Here is a 23,453-nt window from a genome sequence, read left to right as displayed (position 1 = left end):
TTCTGCTCCAAGTGGCAGCAGCAAATATTACTCTAAAACTGTTGAAGGACGATTTACCATCTCCAGAGACAACAGTAAAATACAGGTGTATCTGCACATGACAAATCTGCAGACTGAAGACACTGCCGTTTATTACTGTGCCCGAAAAACACAGTAACACAAGAGGCTTCTGTGCAGTACATAAACTTAATGTGCTTTGGAAAAACCACACACTTTTCATGCCGCACGTTATCAAAAACAGTTCAGACAGTAATCTGAAAAACCTGCCCATTTTTCATTCTTCAATATATTAAAGCATGTAGAAATACTCAACCAACTCATCAAGGTTCAAACTCAAAAAATGTTACTCCAACTATGAATAAAGGAACCTCTATGTTTACCTTTGTGTGTGAAACTGTGTATATACAGTACTATATATCTGAGGAACAATTTGTATGTTTTGTAGGATTTCAGAAAACTGGATTTGGATTTAATAAAAAATGCAATTAATTGTTAATCATTGAAGTGAATTTTGCTTTCGCCAAACCTAGGGAGAAGTGTAGTAATGTGTAGATTTGGATTTAATAAAAACATGCAATTAATTGTTAATCATTGTAGTGAATTTTGCATGAATACATCAAATAAGAAAGATTGGTGGGATCTCTAACTTGTAGAACTTCTTTCTGAATCAGGAACACAAGGAAGACACAAGTGTAATAAAATAGATTTTATTAACCAAAGATAGACAAGCGTAATCAACAACTACTAAATGAATACCATAAATGAAATAGGAATAAAGTGCATAAGATGCATAAAATGCAAGTGATTATGCTGGGTATTGCTATGTCAGAGCTAAGTTATCTGGAAAAATATACTGTTGCTACTCCGAAAGAAATAACGTGAAGAACCTTACTATGCATCAAACAAATATGGGAAAGATTAATTGTTATCAACTGCAATCAGCTATATAATATCTAATGTAAATTAGAAAGTCATATTCTGATAATATACAACATTGCCAAGGTCTCTGGAAGAGGTTTGGATAAGTTATAGTTATGTTCTTTGTGGTTGAGTGAGCAGTCTGGTGGTGGTGACCATCCACTGCTTGTGCTGGTAACAATGCAGTGGGGAAAGGAGCATGAATCTGTTTCGACAGTCTTGAACATTAAGCACTAGAAGATGCTGATCTCCTGGAGCAGCAAATTGTCCTAGAATCTGGAACACGAAGATGTGGCCCTGGAGTAGGTGCAGAAGGTCCTTAGCCTGGAACACACAAGCAAAGGTACCTGAAGGTTTGCTCGCCAAAGCTTAACCTTGTTGCAGATGTCTCTGTGTCTTCAGCCTCTCTGGGCTGGAACTTGGGTCGATCCGCTTTGTCTCTCTAGGATGGAGACTCAGGTAGTGCTCCATCAGTTGTTGTCTTGCTGGACGAAGGTACTGAATGACGTCTGAACGTAAATTTTCTCTTTCCTCGCAGGCTTAAGGCTCAGAATATGGTTGTATGTTGCTGCCTCGAAGCTGGAGACTTAGGACTTGGTATCTGTTATTGCCTCTTCCCTCATGGGCCAGAGGTTCAGAGTGTTGGTGATTTGTTGCAGTCCTTCCCTTGATAGGAACAGGACAGGACGTAAGTTGATCTGTTATTGTCTCACCCATGCAGGGCTCAGACTCAGAAAAGTGTATCTGTTAATGTCTTTTCCATTGCAGTACTCAGACTCAGAACCAGGAGTGTCTTTTGGGAAGGTACCTTTATCTCTTTCTGATAAGGAGGAGATTTCAATCTGGTGCTTCTCCATTTCCAGGCTGTGATTGGCTGTTTCCATCAGAGTGGGGGGGGGGGGGGGGGGGGTCAGTGTGGCACACCCTTCTTTCCTCCTGTGAAACTTATTTGCATAGTCCACACCATAGACTGTATAAAAACATGGATGTAGTGTCCGTAACGTCACCCATAGGTTTCTGAAGAGAGTTTTTGGAACCAAAAGTGGGCGGAGCGGGCCGTCTCCATCTTGGCAGCGCGTCACTGCCCGTCAATCTGGGGTAAGCAAAAAGGCAGGTGCGTTGCGTAATGAGTAATAAAAAAAATTCACCCCCCTCACAGTTGTCATAAAGGGTAAAATTAGCTATATAGACCAAAATTATTTTTTGAACCAGGCTGTAAACATGTTTTTTCCTGCTGTAAATTTGGGCATTTTAACATTGGGAGTCTATGGGATTGACTCTCTTTTGCAGCCAGCCTCAAGCGGCCAGTCAATGAATTTAAGTTTTAGTCGCTTCCTTGTTGGCTTCACGAGAGAGAGCGGGAGGTTGCCGCTCGGTCCAAATAGAAAAGTGTCACCAATGTTTTACCAGTGCATTTCTCACTTTCCAAACCACAACCAGAATACATTTGGCAATGTTACGAACACATTAAGTCCAAACATGATGGACAAAGATTCCATGCCATGCATGGAGTCATTTGTCCATTGAGTTTGTGTATGATGTTGCAATATGTGTCGCAGTCACTGAGAATACTCATTTCTCTGAATAATTATGAGATGTGTGTGTTGTAGTTTGCACCAGTTTAACATTTGAGAACATTTTTATGAATAGATTTGGATAGATCTCTGTGATCTCTCTTTGTCTTACTCAGTGCTGCTGTGTCCAAAAGGTCCTAAGGAATTTTTATGGCAGTCACAGGCCAAAACCTGAGAAATCAGTCTGCTGCTGGGTGAAGGCCAGAACCTGCATTTTGACCAATAGGAAATCCTGTCCTTCCAAAGGTATTTTTCTTGCCCTATAAGAGGTGTCTGGCTATTGTCCTGGCATCTTTATCTGATGGCTTTGAACAGATTGCTTATGTTTGTCCACCAAGATCCAATCAAATTGTAGCAAACCTTTGTCCACTATTGTTGTCAGAGAGTAGCTCCGCCATAAACTGGGCCCTGGAATGTGCTTTCCACTACATCATCTATCATAGCCTAGTAAATAAATAAGAAGTAACAAACAATACATGTAAAGGCAGACATGGTTACAGGGATGTCTTGGGCTAACAGTTAGAGTGTTGGACTTGCAATCCAAGGGTTGTGTGTTCGAGTCTCGGGCCGGTTGGATTTTTAGCAGGGGGGAGTGAATGTACAACGTTACTCTTTGTGATGGATGATTAAGATAAGTTGCCTTGAGCAAGGCACTGAACCCCCAACTGCTCCCCGGGTGCCACAGCATAAATGGCTGCCCACTGCTCTGGGTGTGTGTTCACTGCTGTGTCTGTGCACTTTGGATGGGTTAAAAGCAGAGCATGAATTCCGAGTATGGGTCACCATACTTGGCTTTATGTCACGTCACTGTTACAGTGATTAATAAGGACACAGAAATGTAAATGTACCTTTAGAGGGCACCCTATGCAAACCTAATTCTATTTGTCTTCCTCAAAAGTCTCCACACTATTCATCTCCAGACACAAAACTTTGATGCATTGGCTTCCTCTTTTCATAACATGACAATGGATATTGTGTCTAAACTGGGTTTTATCTTCATGTTTCCTCTGACAGAATGTAAGATTGTCTTGAAAAACTGTTGATAATCAGACTTATTCATGTGTACTGTTGTAAATGTTAATGTTGAACTGTTTGTTTTTCAGTCTGTTGGTGTCAAACACTGACTGAGTCTGAGTCAGTGGTCATTAAACCTGGAGGATCTCACAAACTCACCTGTACATTCTCTGGATTTAGTAGTGACCCGCGCTTAGCTTGGATCAGACAGACAGCAGTAGGAGGTCTGGAGTGGCTGGCATACATCTATAGTGATGGTAGTAGTTATATATTCTACTCTCAGTCTGTTCAGGGACGCTTCACCATCTCCAGAGACAACAGCAATAAACAGGTGTATCTGCAGATGAATAATATGAAGAATGAAGACACCGCTGTATATTATTGTATAAGAGAGACACAGTGATGAATACAGCACTGCACAAAATAAGCTATTTGTATGTGCCTGTATTTACCAAAATACAACCCACTGAAGCTCTACAACTTCAAAAATTGAGTTCTGTCTCACAGATCACAAATAACTTAACTTACATATTACATTAAAATAATTGTTATGGACTATCAATAAACAAATAAAATAAACATTTATGACCAAATACGCTCTTTATAGGGAGTATTGTAAATGTAAATATAAAAAAAAAGAAAAGAAAAACTACAAGAGTGTTAACATAAGAACAAGAGACACTAAATATTACATCACTGAAATGCATGAAAATCTGCACTGAAGATGATTTTGGCATTGAAATCTGTTTTGTAATAATAACTGTGTGTGTTTAGAGACCAAACCTGTTTATATATTTATTTTTAATGTCTTTGACTTATTTCTTGCTGAACAGTAAAAAAAAAAAAAAAAAAATACAAATAAATAAAAAAATAAGGTTGTAAAAAAAATAGTAATAATAATATATTTTTTAAAAATAGCTCAGTATTTTGAGTGACTGATGAGCATTTTATACTTGATCATTTTACTCTATGCAAAACAGTGTTTCCACCTCTCAGGGTGTTTTAAATAGAGCTGGTTGTATTGTTTATCTCCCAGTAGAGCAGAGAGAAATCAACACACATCATGTTCCCAACATCTTTACTGCTGCTTTTGGCAGCAATGACCTGTGAGTGTCTTTATCAGCAAGTAATACAGATATGTGGACAGAACTGTATAATTTATTGATGTTATTTTCTCTTTGACAGGTGTGGAGTGTAATATTGTCCTGACGCAGACAAACTCTATAGTTCTGCAGCCGGGAAACTCATTCACTCTCACATGTGAGGTGTCTGGATACTCTGTTACTGATAATAGCTACGCAACAGCCTGGATTCGTCAGCCTGCAGGAAAAGCTCTGGAGTGGATTACAGAGATATGGGGAGGTGGAAGCATATACAAAAAAGATTCACTGTCAAACAAGTTCAGCATCTCCAAAATTGACTCCAGCAACACAGTGACTCTTAAAGGACAAAATCTACAGACTGAAGACACAGCTGTGTATTACTGTGCCAGACAACCACAACATGAGAAAACAGTTTGTTTTAGTGTGTAATTGTGAGAATTGTGGTAATTTTTGTGTGTAAACCTAGGGAGAAGTTTAGTCATGTATTGATTCTTGAAATATGACACTTAACAGGATAGTTAAACTGAAAATTAAAAAAATTATACAATTATTTACTTTTTACCTCATATCATACCAAATCTGTATGACTTTCTTTCTTCTGAGAAACACATAAGAAGATACTATTAAAAATATATATTTTGTGTTTCTCAGAATAAAAAGTCATACAAGATTAGAATGACATCAGGGTGAATGAATGGCCTTTAATGATGCCTAATGATCCTTTATGGGTGGATGTTGTCCAGTTAAGTCATTTAAGCCATAAATACAAGCAATTGCAGACATGACAGATGTAAAAGATTTATGTAATGTAATGCCATTATTGCCTGAATATGTTTGATTTTAGCACTCTGATGTCTTTGTGAATTCCTGAAAATGGCCTATGCTAACCAAAGATGTAAACTCTGTATGAAAGCATTTTAGCTCACTGAAATTCAAACTTCAAAATCGTATCTGTATTTATCCCAGATAATGATATGCAAATATTCACTATGAGAGAATAAGAGTGTCAGTTTCCTCCAGCAGAGGGGCAGTCCACTAACACTCGGATAAAGCTGTGTGGGTTTACTCTCTGATTCTGAAATCAATCATGAGTCAAACTCTACTCATTTTATTTGCCTTTTTGCCATGTGAGTTGATTCATTCAGTCATTGTGAATCTTTTTATTGCTGTTTGTATTTTTACAAATGTTTATATAGTTAGAAACAGATGAAATATGATTGACTCTCAGTGTGTTGTTCTCTCTCACAGATGTTTCTGGCATCTCTCTGACCTCGTCTCCTGCACAGACTAAAGCTCCTGGTCAGTCGGTGAGGTTGTCCTGTCAGATCTCTGGATATGCCCTCACAGACTTGGGCACAGCTTGGATCAGGCAGCCTCCTGGAAAAGCCATGGAGTGGATCGGGATCATATGGGGCAGTGGGTCAATAGCCTCTGGGAATTCCTTCAAGAGTCGCTTCACTATTTCCAGAGACACAGGCCGAAATGAGCTGTATTTAGACATCAGCAGCCTGCAGACTGAAGACACAGCTGTGTTTTACTGTGCAAAGACACAGACACAGTGGATCAGTTCAGTGTAAGAAACTGACAAAAACAGATCTGCAGCTCATCAACACACTTACAAACACACAACTAATGACCTGCTTCAGGATCACATTCAGACACATTATCACACAAACTAAGTAGTCATAATGTTATAACATTTGATATTACTATTTTGAGTCCCTGAAAAGATATTTGCTCTCTCTCTCTACTTGGGAGAGAATATATGCTCTTTTGTGTAACCATGTTTTTAATTGAATTGTAATAAAATGTTTTTTCTAATTCTCTCTCTCTCTCTCTCTCTCTCTCTCTCTCTCTCTCTCTCTCTCTCTCTCTCTCTCTCTCTTAATTTTTCAGCTGTGAATTCAATGACTGAGAAGCTGGGGATGAGATTTAACTCCCATAATGGAAAATTGTGGAGGCTGTTTCTTAGAGGTTAACAATTTGATTGTGAAGGGCTCAGATGTTACTTCTGGAAAGGTCTATTACAAAATCTGTGTTAAAATTTTTAATAAGAAGGCCTTGGATAAAAAAAAAAAAAAAAAAAAAAAAAAAAATTGATACACCTTGGCGTGAGATTTAAAAGAGTGTGAAAAACCTGAGTGGAGAGTATTGTTTAAGTCACTATTATCTAAGAGAATTGGAGATTTGCAATGGAGGTTGCTTTTGTTTCTGTATTTAACCCGGATGTTGATCAAAATTGTTATTTTTGTTCACAAAGGGAAACTGTCTTTCATGCATTTATGCAGAGTTCTAGACTGACACCCTTATTTTGTGTTTTAAATAACATTTTTTCCATGAAGGTGTTCATTTGTGTTTTTAAATATTCACAGTGTCGCAAGTATCAGTGTCAGTTGTTTAATTTTTATATTGGGACATGCAAAAATGGCAATTTATCCCTCTGATGCATCATGGTCACTACAGTGGAAAGATATTTGGAAGCCATTTTGAACCATTTAAGATGTAGTATCATGTCCCAACCACCAACTGGCGGACCCCGAAAGTGTTGCCTACAATTCCATTTAATTGTTGTCTTTTATATATTTTTTGTTTTGAGATATTGCATAATATATTCAAAATGGTGTCGGGAAAAGGGGATGCACCATGTACCTTGAAAATAAGTGTTAAGTACTTTTATTCTCAGAAAACCATACAGGTACAAAAAATATTTTTTCCAGTTAAATAGGATGTCAGAAATAGATTCATTCAGATTTTATCAATATTTTTCTTGTATTTTTTTTTCTGTGACAGAAAATATATCTGTCCACTACAGTGGACATCATGCACAAAAGGGTATAATTTTGCCTATATGGGCCTATATGTAGGTATTGCCTGATTTTGTATGTTTTATTAAAATTATGATGTAATTTACACTTGAATGGTTTTATTGAACAGAAATATTAAATAGTCTTCAGAATTGATCTTTTTTTTCAGTGTTTACAGCTTATATTTATTTATACCTGTAGGTCATATAAAACGTCTCAGGTTACGAATGTAACCATGGTTCCCTGAGTAGGGAACGAGACACTGCGTCCTCTAGGGGTCGCTATGGGGAACACCTCGTCGTGACCCGTGTCTGAAGCATACAAATGAAAAAACACCAACGAGTTGGCCGGCGACAGCCTCTGACGTCACTACCGGTGCGACTATAAAACAGGCATCGGGAAAACACGTCATTCACTTCTTCGTCTGAAGCTTGCGTCCGAAGCATGGCAGGGAGCTAGAGGACGCAGTGTCTCGTTCCCTACTCAGGGAACCATGGTTACATTCGTAACCTGAGACGTTCCCTTTCAAGGGAACTTCGAACTGCGTCCTCTAGGGGTCGCTATGGGGAACAGTATACCCACGCCGCCATGCTGAGGGGAGTGCAGGCCAGAATCATGGCGAACACTAAGTACCAACTCTACCATTTCGATGGGAGTTGCCCCCGGGATGTTTAGACGGCTGTCTGTGACAATACCCCTTACGGCCAAAGGCCTAAGCTACATACCCAACTTAATTGTTAGGGCCTCGGCCCGGTGGTTAGAGCTAAAGGCTTGGAATCAGGAAAGATTCCTTTAAAGGGATACAGCTAGGAACCTAGCATTTATACTAAGTCTAGCCTGTCACACAGGGGCTACAGCTTGCTTCCGCAAAAGCTTGCTGAAGGAGCTGTCTCAACAGATCTCCAGTAGCAACACCCTGTTTAGATAGGTATCCGAGGATACATGGGTGGAGTGGCACCCAAGATGAACGGGGCTTTTACCAGCTCAAGAAAGGGCACGAAGCAATCGCGCGAAGCCCTCACCATATAGGATTTTATAAAGAACGCAGAGTACTAGCGTGCGAACTTACCACAGTGTGGATTTCAGAAAGTGGTGCAAAGACTTGACGTGCACACTTACCATATCATGGATTTTCAAATACTGTTCTAAGGAACGGCTCTCGTGGCACTCTGATAGAGCAGCTCATAGATGGAATGGTGCATCTCAAAAAAGTATATTTGAGAGTCATCAACTCGATCTGTGGAAATAATGCTGGAGCGCTCTGGGAAGAAACAGTGAACTCAGTCTCATATGAGAGGAGAACTCCTGAATTACAGAGAAGCACGCTCATAGGCGACCCTTCTTGGAAAAGGGGAGCGCTGCTAAACTACCACGAGAATCGCTACCGAATAGCCCCTCATGTTGGAGGGGAAAGCGATGCTTGAGGTGTATAAACAAATACACATGGCTGAATGGAGCCCAAGGAACCAAGGTCTAATCATCTCAAGAAAGGGAACCGAGGCGGAGCGCGTAACCCTTACCATACAGGATTTCAGAAAGTGCGCAGAGTCTTGCGTGCACACTTACCAATACGTGGATTTTGGATTTTAGAAAGTGCGCAAAGTGTTCACGTGCACCCTGACCACCATGTGGCTTTCAGAAAGTACACAGAGCTTAGCGTGTGTACCTAAAGGTTCCTAAGCATCGCAGAGGCGCTGAACCGCACGGGACGAGGCAAGCTCGAATTTATAAACCTCTAGCGAGGGGAGCATCACCTGAGGCAGCATATACAAGAATGACTTCTGTAACTGCCACCTTCACTTCCCGCTGGATGCGACAGCACCTAAGCGGCCAGGAGACCCCTCAGGGTGACCTGGCCGGACATCCATTGAAATTCCCTGCAGTTGCTGTGCCAGGCCTGATGATCAAGGAGGCTCCCCCGCAGAAACCTGTGATCTCAGTCCCCCCGCCTAATACCGGAACATGAAGCCGGATGGCTGGTGCTGACAGTGTTTAGTAAACACTGTAACTGAGCACTGCAAAGGAAACTCCAAAGAGTTTATTAGTAGACACATAACCACCAGCAATTTATCACACAAGTATATACAGAAAGGGTATTTTTATACAGGGTTATTCCTGCGCTGGAGCCCTGCTTAAGGGGCGCCTCCTTTTAGTCCGGACCATCAGTAAGGTGATTGCTATGAACATAGGACCAGCCAAAAACATTATAGGTCTAGCATAGGAGACTGTTATGCGAGAGGTTTCAACCTAACCTCGATCAGGTGGAGAGCTGGTGGTTACAGGGGAATTAGGAAGGGGAGGATAAAAGCAGAAGTTAAAAATCCCTAAAGAGAACGAGTAGATACCTCAGTATCACTCTGTGACGAGAACGCTGCCTCATCTGGATCACATCCCTTAGGTTCTGCTTACCTCCTTGTGACCCACAATTCCTCTTACCCCTGCCCCCTGAAAGCAGAGCGCGAGTCGTGCGACTAGCCTTCTGTGCCCGTCTTTGATCCTCAGATCGAGACAGGCCAGGAGCCCTATGTTGTTCGGGCTCAGACCTGGACCTTCGTGGAACGAAGGATCTGAAAGCAGCGGAGTGCGCCTTCGTCTCCCCAACCTCTCGATCACCGTCTCAACGGAAATACCAAAAAGTTCAGAAGGCGAAACCTGAGCATCGAGAAGAAAGCCTTTTCTTTCTTCCCGATGTCTGCCAGGTTCATCCACAGAAGTCTCTCTGCTACCACCATGGCCGCCAAAGTCCTGCAAATGGCAGAGGCGGCCTGCTTGGTAGCCCGGAGAGAGGCCTGTGGTGCGGCGCAGCTCGGCTACCTGATCAGGAAAAAGGCCTTTGCCTCTATCCAGGTCTCTTAGCAGATCAGTCTGATATGCTTGAAGCACCACCATCGTGTGTAATAAAGCCACAGCCTGACCTGCTGCTTGCATATGTCTTGCCATTTAAGCGAGATGTATTTCTTGAAGGGGTTTAGATGGCAAGGAGGGAGATTAAGAGAGGATGTCTCCCCCGCAGAATGAAAGCTCTTTCTACAGGGGGCATTTTCTCTCATAGAGCCGTTCCGCCTGCGCAACAGCCTCTTTCATTTCCTTTCGATCTCTGTATGGAGATCAGGCAGAAATGGAAGGCTCACCTGAGCTAGAGGACTATGGTCGGAAAGATAACGCTCATCGAGGCGCGATCCATAAACTCCAACAGCTCTACATAAGCAGGGCAGGAGAATTGAGAAGGCTCAGCCTCAGCTTCTTCAACCATCCTCAAAATATCTCCTGCTTTTCCTGGGTAAAAACCCAGCAGAGCACTAACCTCAGTATCAGAAAGTTGTAAAGATATAACATCATCCTCCCAAGGCTCTCTCTCGTCCGCCGCCATTACGAGCGCGAAAGTTCCTCTCTAAATCATTCAGACAGATCCACCTGAAATTCTCACGAGCTCATTCGTCTCCTCCGTGCCTCAGCAGCGGCGGGTCCTGAACCGCGGGAAGCAGATGGTTGCCTTTTTTTTTTTTTTTTTTTCGCAAAGAGAGATGAACGAGAGCGGAGCGGAGCTTTTTCCTTGAAAAAACACTCACAATGCATGCAGATTGCCTCAAAGACATCGCGTGCGTGCTCTTTACCCAAACAAATGACGCAAAGATCGTGTGTGTCATCGGGTGTCAAATAACGCCGACACGGATGCACACATTGTCTAAACGCTTGCTAGTAGTCGCCATGATAGACAGAAAGAGTGCTCTTACCGGTTCTTTCAGATGCATGCTTCAAACAAAACAGTCAGTTTTGAAGACGAAGAAGAGAATGACGTGTTCTCCCGGTGGCTGTTTATAGTCACGCCGGTAGTGACGTCAGAGGCTGTCGCCGGCCAACTCGTTGGTGTTTTTTTCAGTGTATGCTTCAGACACAGGTCACGATGAGGTGTTCCCCATAGCGACCCCTAGAGGATGCAGTTCGAAGTTCCCTTGAAAGGGAAACACATGAATCTGTATCCCCTCATATAGATCTGTCTTCCAGTTTAATGTACGTAACAAAAGCAGATTGTTGGATTATGTAGCAAATCATTTGATTTTCATCTCTCTGTCTTTAGTCAGGCTGGTCCTGTCCTTCCTGTACGTTCATAAATAAGTCTACGAGACCCGGCTGTGAAATCTGCAGCACAGATCGACCCAATCCTCCCAATCACAGCGGCGTTCAGCAGGTGATTTCACTACATCTACACCTGTTCACTGTGCAGAAACACTGTGTGTGCTAATACTTATTCTGTTTCTGTTCTAGGAAAAGCAGCAAGAAGATCTAACCAGTGAAACTGTGTAAAAAGTGTAAATACACAAAAACACCTAAAATACTCTCACATTCGAATGACACGCGAGGACCTACAATTCTTGGTTTTAATAAGAGCTGGCCTGCAAACAAAGCTTGAAACTCTCATAGTGGCTCTGCAGCGTATTTCCCCGGTGGCTTCATCTCTATTAGTTCACAGCTGATTTGTTGCTTGTTTCTCGTGAAGGAGTCGTGACATGGATTTGCTTTTGAGCTCGATTAAACGCTTTAAGGAGGAAGCTGTGAAACTTGCAGGATGTTTTAATGGTACAAAGACCTCTTATATGTCAAAAGATCGAGGAAAATGTGATTTCTCATGACGCCTTTAATGGAGTGATATAACTGTTGAGCAGTATTAGGCACCAGATGTTATTCAGGTTCATTGTCCGAGCTAATAAAAAAAAAAACAGCAGAAAGGTTGGAAAGGAGACCATGCACAAGTTAGAATTTCTAGATTTCATTTCATTTGCAGACGTGACTCTGCTTCTTTTGCTGTTTATTCACAAGCTCATACTGTAATTTCTGCTCGTGCAACTGTTTAGGAATCTTCTTCCCTCACTTCACGGAGTGTAAATCAGTGTTCATGTCCGCTAGAACTAGAACAGGACAATTAATGTTTTTAAAATATGTTCATCAAGCTCTATTTTAGGGGCTTCAGTTTTAAATGTGACTGTATGTCATTATGTGATGAGGCCAGTGCATAGTGAGAAGAAAACTGAATGAAACTTGCATAAATGCATGTTATGTCAAATTTATGGGCTAATTATTCCTTATCAAATCGACTGGGAATTCTCATTGAAGACTTTGTTCATATTTGTTACAAACTACATTCAGATACAGGGTTATGAATTACATTTATTTAATTTTTTTACATAGCGTGTTATTTAATGAACAATTGCTTTGAATTGAATTATAATTGCATTGAATGTGTGTATTGTAAATGATTGTGTTTAAAGTCTACCTGCATTTCACCATGGCTTTGCTGTGAATAAACATAATAAACAGAGAAGCTTCAGAGTAATCTTTAGTCTGTGGAAATATGAGAGATTTTACCTCTGTCGGGTTGTACATTCATGCTTTTTATAACTAAAATGATTAACTTGATAATTAACTGGCATGAATTGAAACTATTTCATCTGAAAATGTTTGAATATGTATAAAAGTAGAAACGTGGTTTTAGTTTCTTCTGAGTTAGATTTAAGGCTGATAAATGTAGAAATTGCATAATTTGCATTTTAATTTATATATAGTTTTTAATTTAAACTGATTTTAAATGAGCCATTCATTTTTTTTAAAGTGTGTGCGAAACAAATGTGCAGAAAGCAGTATGGGAATTTAACTTAAACTTAGTAAATATGTCACAGTTAAAATGCAGAGGATTGGAGCTTTTTTTAATAGCATTGTGTGCATATTATATGCTGTGTGGATTACAGATGGAAAACTTTCCAGATACTGTTGGTGCAAAAATGCATATAGCTTACAGTAGAACTACAGTAGAGACTTGATTGTCTGGGTTCAGTTTAGCTTCATAGTCCAGTTGTCTAATATGTGACTTTTATGAAACACTAAACCTAGACAAACTTTAAGCTCCGCCTCAGTCATGCTGTAAAGAGACATTTGAGTATCAAAATTATTTGGTTTGTATTCAGCTTTGTTGGCAGCCACCGACTACACAGGAAGAGTGTTATTTAAAATAATTTGTTCTTAGGCTTATTAGGACACACCTCTTAATTACCGAATTCTGGTGTTTCAATCAGACTCATTTCCACAGGTGTATAAAGTCAAGCACTAGCCATGCAGTCTGCATTTACAAACAGTAGAGAAAAACACTAATATCAGCACAAAAACTGTGCAGGAGCTTCATGGAAAGGGTTTTCAGTGGCAGCAGCTGCATGAAGCCACATTTCACCAAATATAATACCAAGCGTCAAATGGAGTGTGTAATACACACAGATACTGGACTCTGGAGCAGTGGAAACCTGTTCTTTGGGGTGACCAATCACACAGTCTGATGGGCAACTCTGGGTTTGGCGAATGGTAGCTGTCAGACTACACTGTGCTAACTGTAAAGGCGGGATAATGGTATGGGGCTGTTTTTGAAGGGTTGTGTTAGGACACTTGCTTCCAGTAAATGGAAAATCTTAATGCTTCAGCACATCAAGACATTTGGACAAGGCTGTGCTTCCAGTTTCATGGGATCAGTTTTTGAAGAAGACCTTTTTTAATCCAGTGCCCCAGTGCACAAGGCAAGGTCCATAAGACATAGCTGGATCAGTCAGTCAGACCTACGATGTTAATGCTGTAGATGATTCTCATCCTCTCCTGGGGAGAGAAGTTGAGCAGGGAATAGTCATCTGTTTGTCCCAAATGTCTTTGTTCATGACCGAGCCCAACCCACTCTTGGGACTTTGCTCCTATAAGCAAGATCTCATAGGACTAAAGATTCAGGTTTATTAACTAAAACATGTGATAAGGGCTGGTTTTGAACATTTGGTAAACTGTGAAAATCTTGAATTACGTTGGTCCAGAAATAGAAGCCATGAGACACAGGAGGAAAGTTAAAAATCAGAGTGAATTAGACAGAAAAGAAAATACACACAAATCTAAATCCAAACACTGATAAACAACGATGTCCTTCCTGAAAGAGATCAGTCCGTTGATGAAGAACCATTTTCTCTCAGGAATGATGTTTTATCGAGACACACAGAACAGATCACAGCTGAAACACAACAGGTGTGCTATTACTTTGATAATAGTCTCTCATCTTTTATTCTTTTATGACATTATGGTATTTAGGTGCAAATTCATCAGTGAGACTAAGTAGCAAGTAACAGGAATAGATTAAAAACTTGTCACTTTTTAGTGTTTGACTTCATGAGCATTTTTGTTTACTCATGTATTATATTAGAATTAGATAAACAACTCTTATCCTGAATCTTATTTTTGTTAAGCAACAGTCTGATTTTATGGTTACAGAGGACAACATACAGTATTGTCCTTTTATGATTCATCTGATTTTTATGTCAGCTGATTTTAGGGTGAGAGAAGAAACTATAATGAGGTGCTTGATTTGTGTTCTGGAGATCTGCACAGAGGAGGAAGAAAACCATCACTTCTGTCCATCAAGTGGGTAAAAGCTTTATTTATATCAGCCAGAGAACAGAAATAACACATTGAAAAATATGATCAGAAATATTTTTTAATAAAAACATTAATTATTGATCATTATTATTAATAATTAATATATATTAACTAAATTAGTGATTTCCATCAACAACAAACAGAGGTTGAGAAAAGCACAGAAACACACTGTCACTCAGCAGGACTCTCTCTCTCTCACACACACACACACACACACACACATAAACTGATCTTACTGTCTATTTGAGGATTTATTACACACATTTATTCTAACGTTATTTCACTGACAGAAGTTCAGCAGCAGTATTAATGTCATGAAGAGGCTCTATAACATCTGACTGTTACTGATTCATCATGCAGCTCAAAGCATTATGGGTAGAATCTCTCATCAGTCTATTCTGATTCATCAACACAGTTTCAATGATGATCCAGAACCAACACTAAACCCAGGATAGAGTGGCTGAGTGAATGTGGTCTGGACTGTGTGGATGAGGCTCATTGTGTCAGAGACGCTGTAGAAGGACAGAGTTCCTGCACTGTGATCCACAAACACTCCTATTCTATAATTATCATCAAACAATATTATTCTCCTGCTGATGGACTCTACAGAGAGAGCAGTGTGTATGTTATTGTGTCTGAATGAGTATCTGGAGGAAGAGCAGAACAAACTCCAGGACTGATCATTACATCCAAACACATACTCATGACCCCGTCCCTTCCTGCTGATGCTCTTATATGACACTGATATACACACACCTCCAGTAAACACACCTCCACTCCACTCAATCTCCCAGTAACAGCGTCCACACACACTCTCTCTACACAACACCTGATACACATCAAATCTGTCTGGATGATCACAATACCACTGATCTGTGCCAGTGTCAGTAATCACTCTGTTGTTCTCAGACAGACGGAGGTGTTTATTCACTGTGTTCAGATCCAGAGTGAGCTGACGGGAATCTGATGGAGATAAAACACATAAGAGTCAGGAATTATGAATCTGTTTGATGTTTTCATGTATCTGAACTCTTCATGTTCAGTGTATCATCAGTGTCTCAGTACAGATGACCAGATATCTGTGCACATCATCATTTACATCATCAGTTATAAAACTCTTCTTTCTCCTTCTACAGGAAGAACATGAACACACTCACACTTGTTTTCTTACTGACTTACATTGTAGGAAGTCCTTCCTGGTCCAGTGATCAGTGTTGGTGAGTGTGACTGTGGAAATCAACAGACATGAACGTGAGATTCTCATGATCCTGTATCTATTCCTAACACATTTCTAATATGATGTTCTCCATGATATGAGATGATGATGGACTGGTTTCTGAGAGCAGATGAATCTCCAGGACTTTACCTCTGTCTGAGATCTTCTTGAGCTCCTCTTTGCAGAAATCCTCCAGTTTGTCTCTCAGCTGATGGACAGATTCTCTCAGAGCATCAGAAGAGAAGAGAGAACTGAAGAGATCATCATTTACGTCTGTAGATTCAGGAGGTGCTGAGAGAGACTGGAAACTCTACAGAAAACACAAATTATCAGCTCCACACTTCATCCAATAACCTGCAGGAACATCAGATTTGATCTTTGTCTGTGGGACTGTTTGGACAGTTGCACAGTGAATGTTTTGTCAGAGAATATTTTAAAGGATGGGTAAATTGAGCTGTACATGAATATAAGTACAACATAATCTGAACTACTAGACACTGAAACTTCACAAGGACCTTTAAGACATGGTCAGGTTTTGTTTGGTTTCAGTACGCTGAAGCATTGTTCAGTCACTCCAGGATTTCATGAAACATTTTAAACAAAATCAAGGAAACACATTATTAGCATCAGCTTGCATTTTTGTCTTTCTGTAATTTTCCGAACAAAATTATATTATTCAGAGAGGGAACCTATATTAGCAAATAAAAATCCATAACTGAAAGTCCAAACAAATGAATCACAATGTGTTGAAGTGTGGTGCTGCTGAATGAATTAAAAAGTTCTGACATGAGACACATTTGAGCAAGATTTCCAGAGCTGAAAGCCATTCATTTCTTTCAAAAGAAGAAGATCAGATGAGAGTCTGTCTGATGATTATATAATAAGACACTCATGAACTGTTTCTCTGTGAGTCTCTGTCACAGCAGGATCTGCTCAAGTCCACTCTGACCCTGTTCTTCTAGATCTGTGTTACCTGCAGGAACTGGATGTGATCCTGTGTGTGTGAAAGCTGCTCCAGCTCAGCGTCTCTCCTGCTCAGATCATTGATCTCCTGCTCCAGTCGCTCCAGTCGTTCTTCAGCTCGACTCACTGCAGTCTTTTCCTGATCTCTGATCAGTCGTATCAGCTCAGAGCGGCTTCTCTCAATGGAGTGGATGAGCTCAGAAAAGATCGTCTCATTGTCCTCCACTGCTGTCTGTGCAGAGCGCTGTTAGGACACACAGTGATTCAGCTTCAGTGAGTCTGAACTGAGACGGAGACAAACTTCTCTTCTTCTCCAGACTCACCTTATGAGACTCCACAGTCTCTCTCAGCTGCTGAAGATCTTTCTCTCTCTGCTGGATTCTCTGCTGGAGCGTCTTCCGCGTCTCCTTCAGCTGCTTCTGCAGGACAAACAGATAACAGTGTATCTCACAGAAAACTACTGACTCTAAATCATCATGAACAGATGAATCCAGGAAAAGTGGAGCTGATAACTAATGACTGTAGGTTCAAACTTCAGAAGTGACAATTGAACATTTATCACCATTGTACATGAATTAACGCCTGTTTCAAACTGCAAGTGTAAGTATAAAAGTCAAACAGACAGACGTAGAGCTTCACACTGACAGTGTTTCTGTGTTCTACATAATTAAGACCTGTCTCTAGACAGAAAATAAATGAACAAAGTGAAGCTATAAATGACTGAAATCATCTGTATTCAGTCAGATTTATTGAACAGAAAGTCGTCTGTCAATGCATTTATATTGTATTTTGACTGATGAAAGTATATATTTTGTCATAGAACGGGGGAATAGTTCACTCCTGTCACAACACTGTGTTGTTAGTACACATGAAGACAATGATGAAGGTTATGGTTTTCAATTTATCTTTTTTCAAGATTTACAAACAGAGAGAACAGCTACAACACATCTACACACGGAAGAGACCCGGCAGTTATGACCGGAAACAAACAAACTAAAGTACTAAATCAAATGAGGCTGACACACACCTGAAAACAACGTACAAACTCTGTGAATGTGTGACAGCTCCATTTTTTTATGTTGCTTAATCAAAGTCTATTTTATGAAAGATTGTGTTGATGAAGGTTTATGGTGCTTTTTCAGCAAACAGTGAAACTCTTCTTGCAGCTGCTGTTATTTCTGCTGTCGTGTGAATACTGTAAGCTGTTCATATGATTGCCAATAATAAACATGAGTGTCAGCAATATTTCATCAGTGTCTAGTGTTAAATACCTGTTTCTCTGTCCTCTGTGCTGCAGCTGATACAGTTTCATGGTTTTTATGTTCATCCATACACAGCACACATATACACTTCTGATCTGTGCGACAGAAAACCTCGAGGAGCTTCTCATGTTTCTGGCAGATCATCTCCTGCAGTCGTCCAGTGGCTTCAGACAAATTGTGTCTCTTTCCTCTAAAGAAACTCTCATGTTGTTCGAGGTGATTCTGACAGTAAGAGTTCAGACACATCAGACAGGACTTGACGGCTTTGTATTTTCTTCCAGTACAGACGTCACACTGCACATCTCCGGCTCCAGCGTCACAGTCAGCAGAGAGTCTGGTCTTCTTCAGTTTCTCCACCACTTCAGCCAGCATGGTGTTTCTAGCTAAAGCAGGTCTTGGACTGAAGGTCTGTCTGCACTGAGGGCAGCTGTAGACTCTCTTTTGATCCTCCTGATCCCAGCAGTCTGTAATACAGATCTTACAGTAACTGTGTCCACACTGGATGGCCACTGGATCCTTCAGGAGATCCAGACACACTGCGCACATGAACTCATCCTGAGAAACTCTGGCTTCTGCCATTTTACTGCATGAATACAGAGACACAAACACTCAACAGCTCGACTACACTTCAGTTTCTCTTTCCTTAAAATCACATGTTTCCTGTTTCCTGGTTCTGTGTTTGAGTGACGTGTGTAAAACAGGTGTGTCTGTGAGTCTGTAACGCAGGTTCCTCATTCCTGCTGAGTTGATGTTAAAGTAAACACAAAGACTTTGACTAGTTGAATCAGGTGCGTTTAATCAGAGACTAAACTGAACTCTGTGGGAAAGTGACTCTCCTGGACGAGGAATGGGGAACACTGATGATGAAATGTCTACTAGATGTCAGTCTCAGACCAACACTCAAAGAATTCAAGAGAAGCATGACAACAGCCTTAAAACCTACACTAATACTATATTTAATTATATCACATGGAATCGATCTTACTGATATAGATATCGTACCTTAAAGTGATAATGTTACTGACCATTTCCTTGTATCTTGCATTCTGCGTATTACTGATATTAACTATATGGCTCCACATTATCGTCCGGGCAGAACTATTGTTCCAGCCACCAAAGACAGATTCGCAAATAACCTGCCTGATTTATCTCAACTGCTCTGTGTATCCATAAATACACATGAACTAGACACAAAATGACTGGCAACATGGGCACTATCTTCTCTAATACATTAGAAGCTGTTGCCCCCATCAAATTGAAAAAGGTTAGAGAAAAACGTACTGTGCCATGGTACAACAGTAATACCCACGCTCTCAAGAAAGAAACTCGTAGTCTTGAGCGCAAATAGAGAAAAACTAACTTGAAAGTTTTTAGAATTGCATTGAAAAACAGTATTTCTAGCTATAGACAGGCTCTAAAAACTGCCAGGGCTGAGCATATCCACAAACTCAAAAACAATCCAAAACAATCCAAGGTTTTCATTTAGCACAGTGGCTAGATTAACAAATAACCAGACCCCACCCGATCTAAATATTCCCTCCCAGTTAAATAGTAATGAATTTAAGAATTTCTTCACTGATAAAATAGATAACATCAGAAATACAATAACAAATGTAGATTCTACAGCATCTAATACTTCAGTTTTTTCCATCGCACCCAAAGATAAACTGCAGTGCTTTACAACTATAGGACAGGTAGAGCTAAATAAACTTATCACTGCATCTAAACCAACAACATGTTTATTAGATCCTGTACCCACTAAATTACTGAATTACTGAATTACTGATTACTGAGTCTTTGCAAAGCTGTCGCAGTTTTTCAGCAACAACTGGTACAGAATTTAGTACAAATTTTAATGAGGTGTGTAAGATATCTGAATCTGCTCTACATGATATGGGTGTGGAAGAGCATTTGTATTGGTTGTATTCAACCTGTAAAGATGTGTTGGATGCAGTAGCTCCTCAAAATACTAAACAGCGTAAAGTTAGGTCTGATCCGTGGTTAAATAATGAGATAAGAGGTCTTAGATGAATTTGTAGGCAGGCAGAGAGAAAATGGAAGAAATATAAGTTACAAGTTTATTATGACATTCTTAAGGAAGCACAAAAAAAATTTCAGAGCACTATAAAATCAGCCAAATCAAGGTATTTCGTGGAGAAAATAGAAAAGAACGCTAACAATCCTAGAACGTTATTTAATATAATAAATACAGTTATAAATCCTCCTACATTAATTCTAGATCCGTCTCCATCGATGTGTGAGAATTTTCTAGATTCTTTTATAATTAAGATTGAGAATCTTAGAAGAATTATCCCACAAATGAGTGGTGACTCTTTGGGCCATGGTACACAAAATACAGTTTTAAATCATTTTGAACTTATATCATTCCAGCAGCTGCTGGAAACGGTAAGCAGACTGAAACCTACTGGGTCAGCTATAGATATGGTTCCTCCGTGGTTTTTAAAAGAAAACATTGAGGTTATTGGACCTAGTATTCTACAGATTGTGAATAAAAGCTTGAACACAGGTACTTTTCCAAGAATGCTGAAGCAGGCCTTGGTGCAACCTATATTAAAAAAACCTAACTTAAATCAAACTGACTTAACCTATTTTAGACCGGTTTCTCATCTTTCATTCATGTCAAAAATTTTAGAAAAAGTAGTGTTTAATCAATTACATGTATACTTAGAACAGAGTAATATTGGTGAAGTTTATCAGTCTGGTTTTAAGAAGCATCATTCCACAGAGACTGCTCTTGTAAAAGTGTTCAACGATTTGCTGATGACGGTGGATGCTGGTGATTCAGCAGTGTTAGTTTTATTGGACTTAACTGCGGCCTTTGACACAATATATCACACGGTAATGCTTTCACGGCTTGAGGAATATGTAGGGATTCAGGGGAAGGCCCTAAATTGGTTTAAGTCTTATCTGACTGCCAGAACCATGGCATTGAGACTGGGCCCGTACACATCGAGATCGACATCACTTAAATGTGGTGTGACCACAAGGCTCTATCCTAGCCCCTATGCTTTTTTCCTCTTTACATGCTCCCATTAGGAGACATTTTTAAGAAGTATGACATCACATTTCATTGTTATGCAGATGACTTGCAAATATATTTACCGTTACAAAATGGAAATAATGTGCAATCTCTAATGTCGTGCCTGTCTGATCTTAAATCATGGCTTGCGTGTAATTTTTTATACCTCAAAGAAAAAAAGACAGCGGTTGTAGTGTTTGGCCCTAGAGGAACCAAAGGCGCAGCAGAGTTCAATTTTGGATCACTGTCATTATATGTGAAAGATTGTGTTAAAAACTTGGGTGTTTATATTGATAGCGCACTGAAATTGAATGCACAGGTAAATTATGTTGTTTATTTGTGTTTTTTTGTGTTGAGAAATTTGGCTAAAATGAAATCATCCTTGAAATTGCAATCCATGCTCTTATATCCTCAAGACTTGACTATTGCAATTCTTTATATAAGGGTATTAGTCAAGCATCTATTCAACGGCTACAAAAGGTACAAAATGCTGCAGCGAGATTACTAACTAACACTGAAAAAACGTGAACACATCACTCCATCCCTGGTCCATTTACATTGGCTCCCAGTACAATATAGAATTGATTTTAAACTCCTTTTATTAGTGTATAAATCTCTTCACGGCCTTGCACCGACTTATTTATCAGATTTGTTAATAGGGGTACAAGACAGGTAGAACCTTGAGATCATCAACTCAAAACCTGTTAAAAGTTCCGAGGACTAAGCTAAGCCAAAAAGGGGATCGTGCTTTTGGGGTAGTTGCTCAAAAACTTTGGAATAGCACCACATGTTAGGGACGCTGACTCTGTACATGTTTTTAAAGTACAACTTAAGACACACTTGTTTGAAATGGCTTATTCATCTTTTTGATGATAATGATTATTATTTACATATTTTAATTACTTTTTAATTACTGTATTGTTTTATTGAGATGGTGTAAAGCACATTGGTCAACATGTGTTGTTTGAATGGTGCTATATAAATAAAAGTGACATTGACATTGACATTGAAAGAGTTAATACCTGTAGCAGAAGAACCGCTTCTCAATATTATTAACTCGTCATTATCTTTAGGTCACATCCCATAACCATTCAAGCTGGCAGTTATTAAAGCCTCTTATTAAGAAACCACAACTAGATCCTTGTGAACTGGCAAATTACAGACCCATTTCAAATCTTCCATTTATGTCTAAAATTTTAGAAAAAGTTGTGTATGGTCAATTGTGCTCTTTCCTGCAGAAAAATGATCTCTATGAAGAATTTCAGTCGGGTTTCAGGCCCCATCATAGCACAGAAATTGCACTTGTTAAAATTACAAATGACTTGCTTCTTGCCTCAGACCAAGGCTGCATCTCATTGATAGTTTTACTTGATCTTAGTGCTGCGTTCAACACCATAGATCACGACATACTCATAGATCGATTACAAAACTATACAGGTATCCAAGGGCAGGCTTTAAGATGGTTTAGATCCTACCTGTCCGATCGCTACCACTTTGTTTATTAAAATCGGGAGTCATCTCATGTATCACCAGTAAAATATGGAGTGCCACAAGGATCTGTCCTAGGTCCTCTGCTATTTTCAATATACATGTTGCCCCTTGGTAATATTATTAGAAAATACGGATTAGTTTCCACTGTTAAGTTGATGATACTCAACTATATATCTGAACAAGACCAGATGAACTTTCTAATTTATCTAAGCTAACAGAGAGTGTTAAAAATTTAAAAGATTGGATGACCAATAATTTTCTCCTATTAAATTCAGATAAGACAGAGATATTACTCATTGGACCAAAAAACATTACACAGAATCTCGTAGATTACAATTTGCAACTAGACGGATGTACTGTTACTTCCTCTACAGTCAAAAATCTGGGTGTTTTATTAGACAGTAACTTGGCTTTTGAAAATCATATTTCCCATGTTACAAAACAGTATTCTTCCATCTTAGAAACATTGCCAAGCTACGAAGCATGTTACCTGTTTCTGATGCAGAAAAGCTAGTTCATACATTCATGACCTCTAGACTGGACTATTGTAATGCACTGCTAGGTGGTTGTCCTGCACTTCTTCAATAAACAAGCTACATGTAGTCCCAAAATGCTG

General features: G+C 39.7%; 1 protein-coding gene and 1 gene segment (V, D, J or C); one reads left to right on the top strand and one right to left on the bottom strand.

Annotated features, from left to right (window-relative positions):
* The first annotated feature begins 5,607 nt into the window (after positions 1–5,607).
* Positions 5,608–6,317, top strand: LOC109059182. The segment is given in 2 exon segments: positions 5,608–5,736; positions 5,858–6,317. Coding segments are annotated over 2 exon segments (369 nt in total).
* An 8,529-nt stretch (positions 6,318–14,846) lies between these two features.
* On the bottom strand, positions 14,847–19,208 carry LOC122147243 (tripartite motif-containing protein 16-like). The gene is made up of 6 exons (XM_042769002.1): positions 18,316–19,208; positions 17,368–17,463; positions 17,055–17,288; positions 16,232–16,391; positions 16,045–16,092; positions 14,847–15,828 (listed from the first exon to the last, which is right to left on the bottom strand). The coding sequence occupies exons 1-6, from the start codon at positions 18,883–18,885 to the stop codon at positions 15,272–15,274; spliced, it is 1,665 nt and encodes a 554-aa protein (XP_042624936.1). The 5' UTR covers positions 18,886–19,208; the 3' UTR covers positions 14,847–15,271.
* Between the last annotated feature and the right edge of the window lie 4,245 nt (positions 19,209–23,453).

This window comes from Cyprinus carpio, chromosome A2 (assembly GCF_018340385.1).
Source record: "Cyprinus carpio isolate SPL01 chromosome A2, ASM1834038v1, whole genome shotgun sequence".
NCBI lineage: Eukaryota > Metazoa > Chordata > Actinopteri > Cypriniformes > Cyprinidae > Cyprinus > Cyprinus carpio.
This window is presented reverse-complemented; position numbering and strand designations above follow the sequence as displayed.

Bases quoted from the DNA above. Each gene is read 5' to 3' on its own strand.
- LOC122147243 (XM_042769002.1), bottom strand. From the start codon at position 18,885: ATGGCAGAAGCCAGAGTTTCTCAGGATGAGTTCATGTGCGCAGTGTGT. The intron at 17,464-18,315 runs GTATTTAACACT...TTTGTCCTGCAG, and splicing joins CACAGAGGACAGAGAAACAG to AAGCAGCTGAAGGAGACGCG. The intron at 17,289-17,367 runs GTGAGTCTGGAG...GTGTCCTAACAG, and splicing joins AGACTGTGGAGTCTCATAAG to CGCTCTGCACAGACAGCAGT.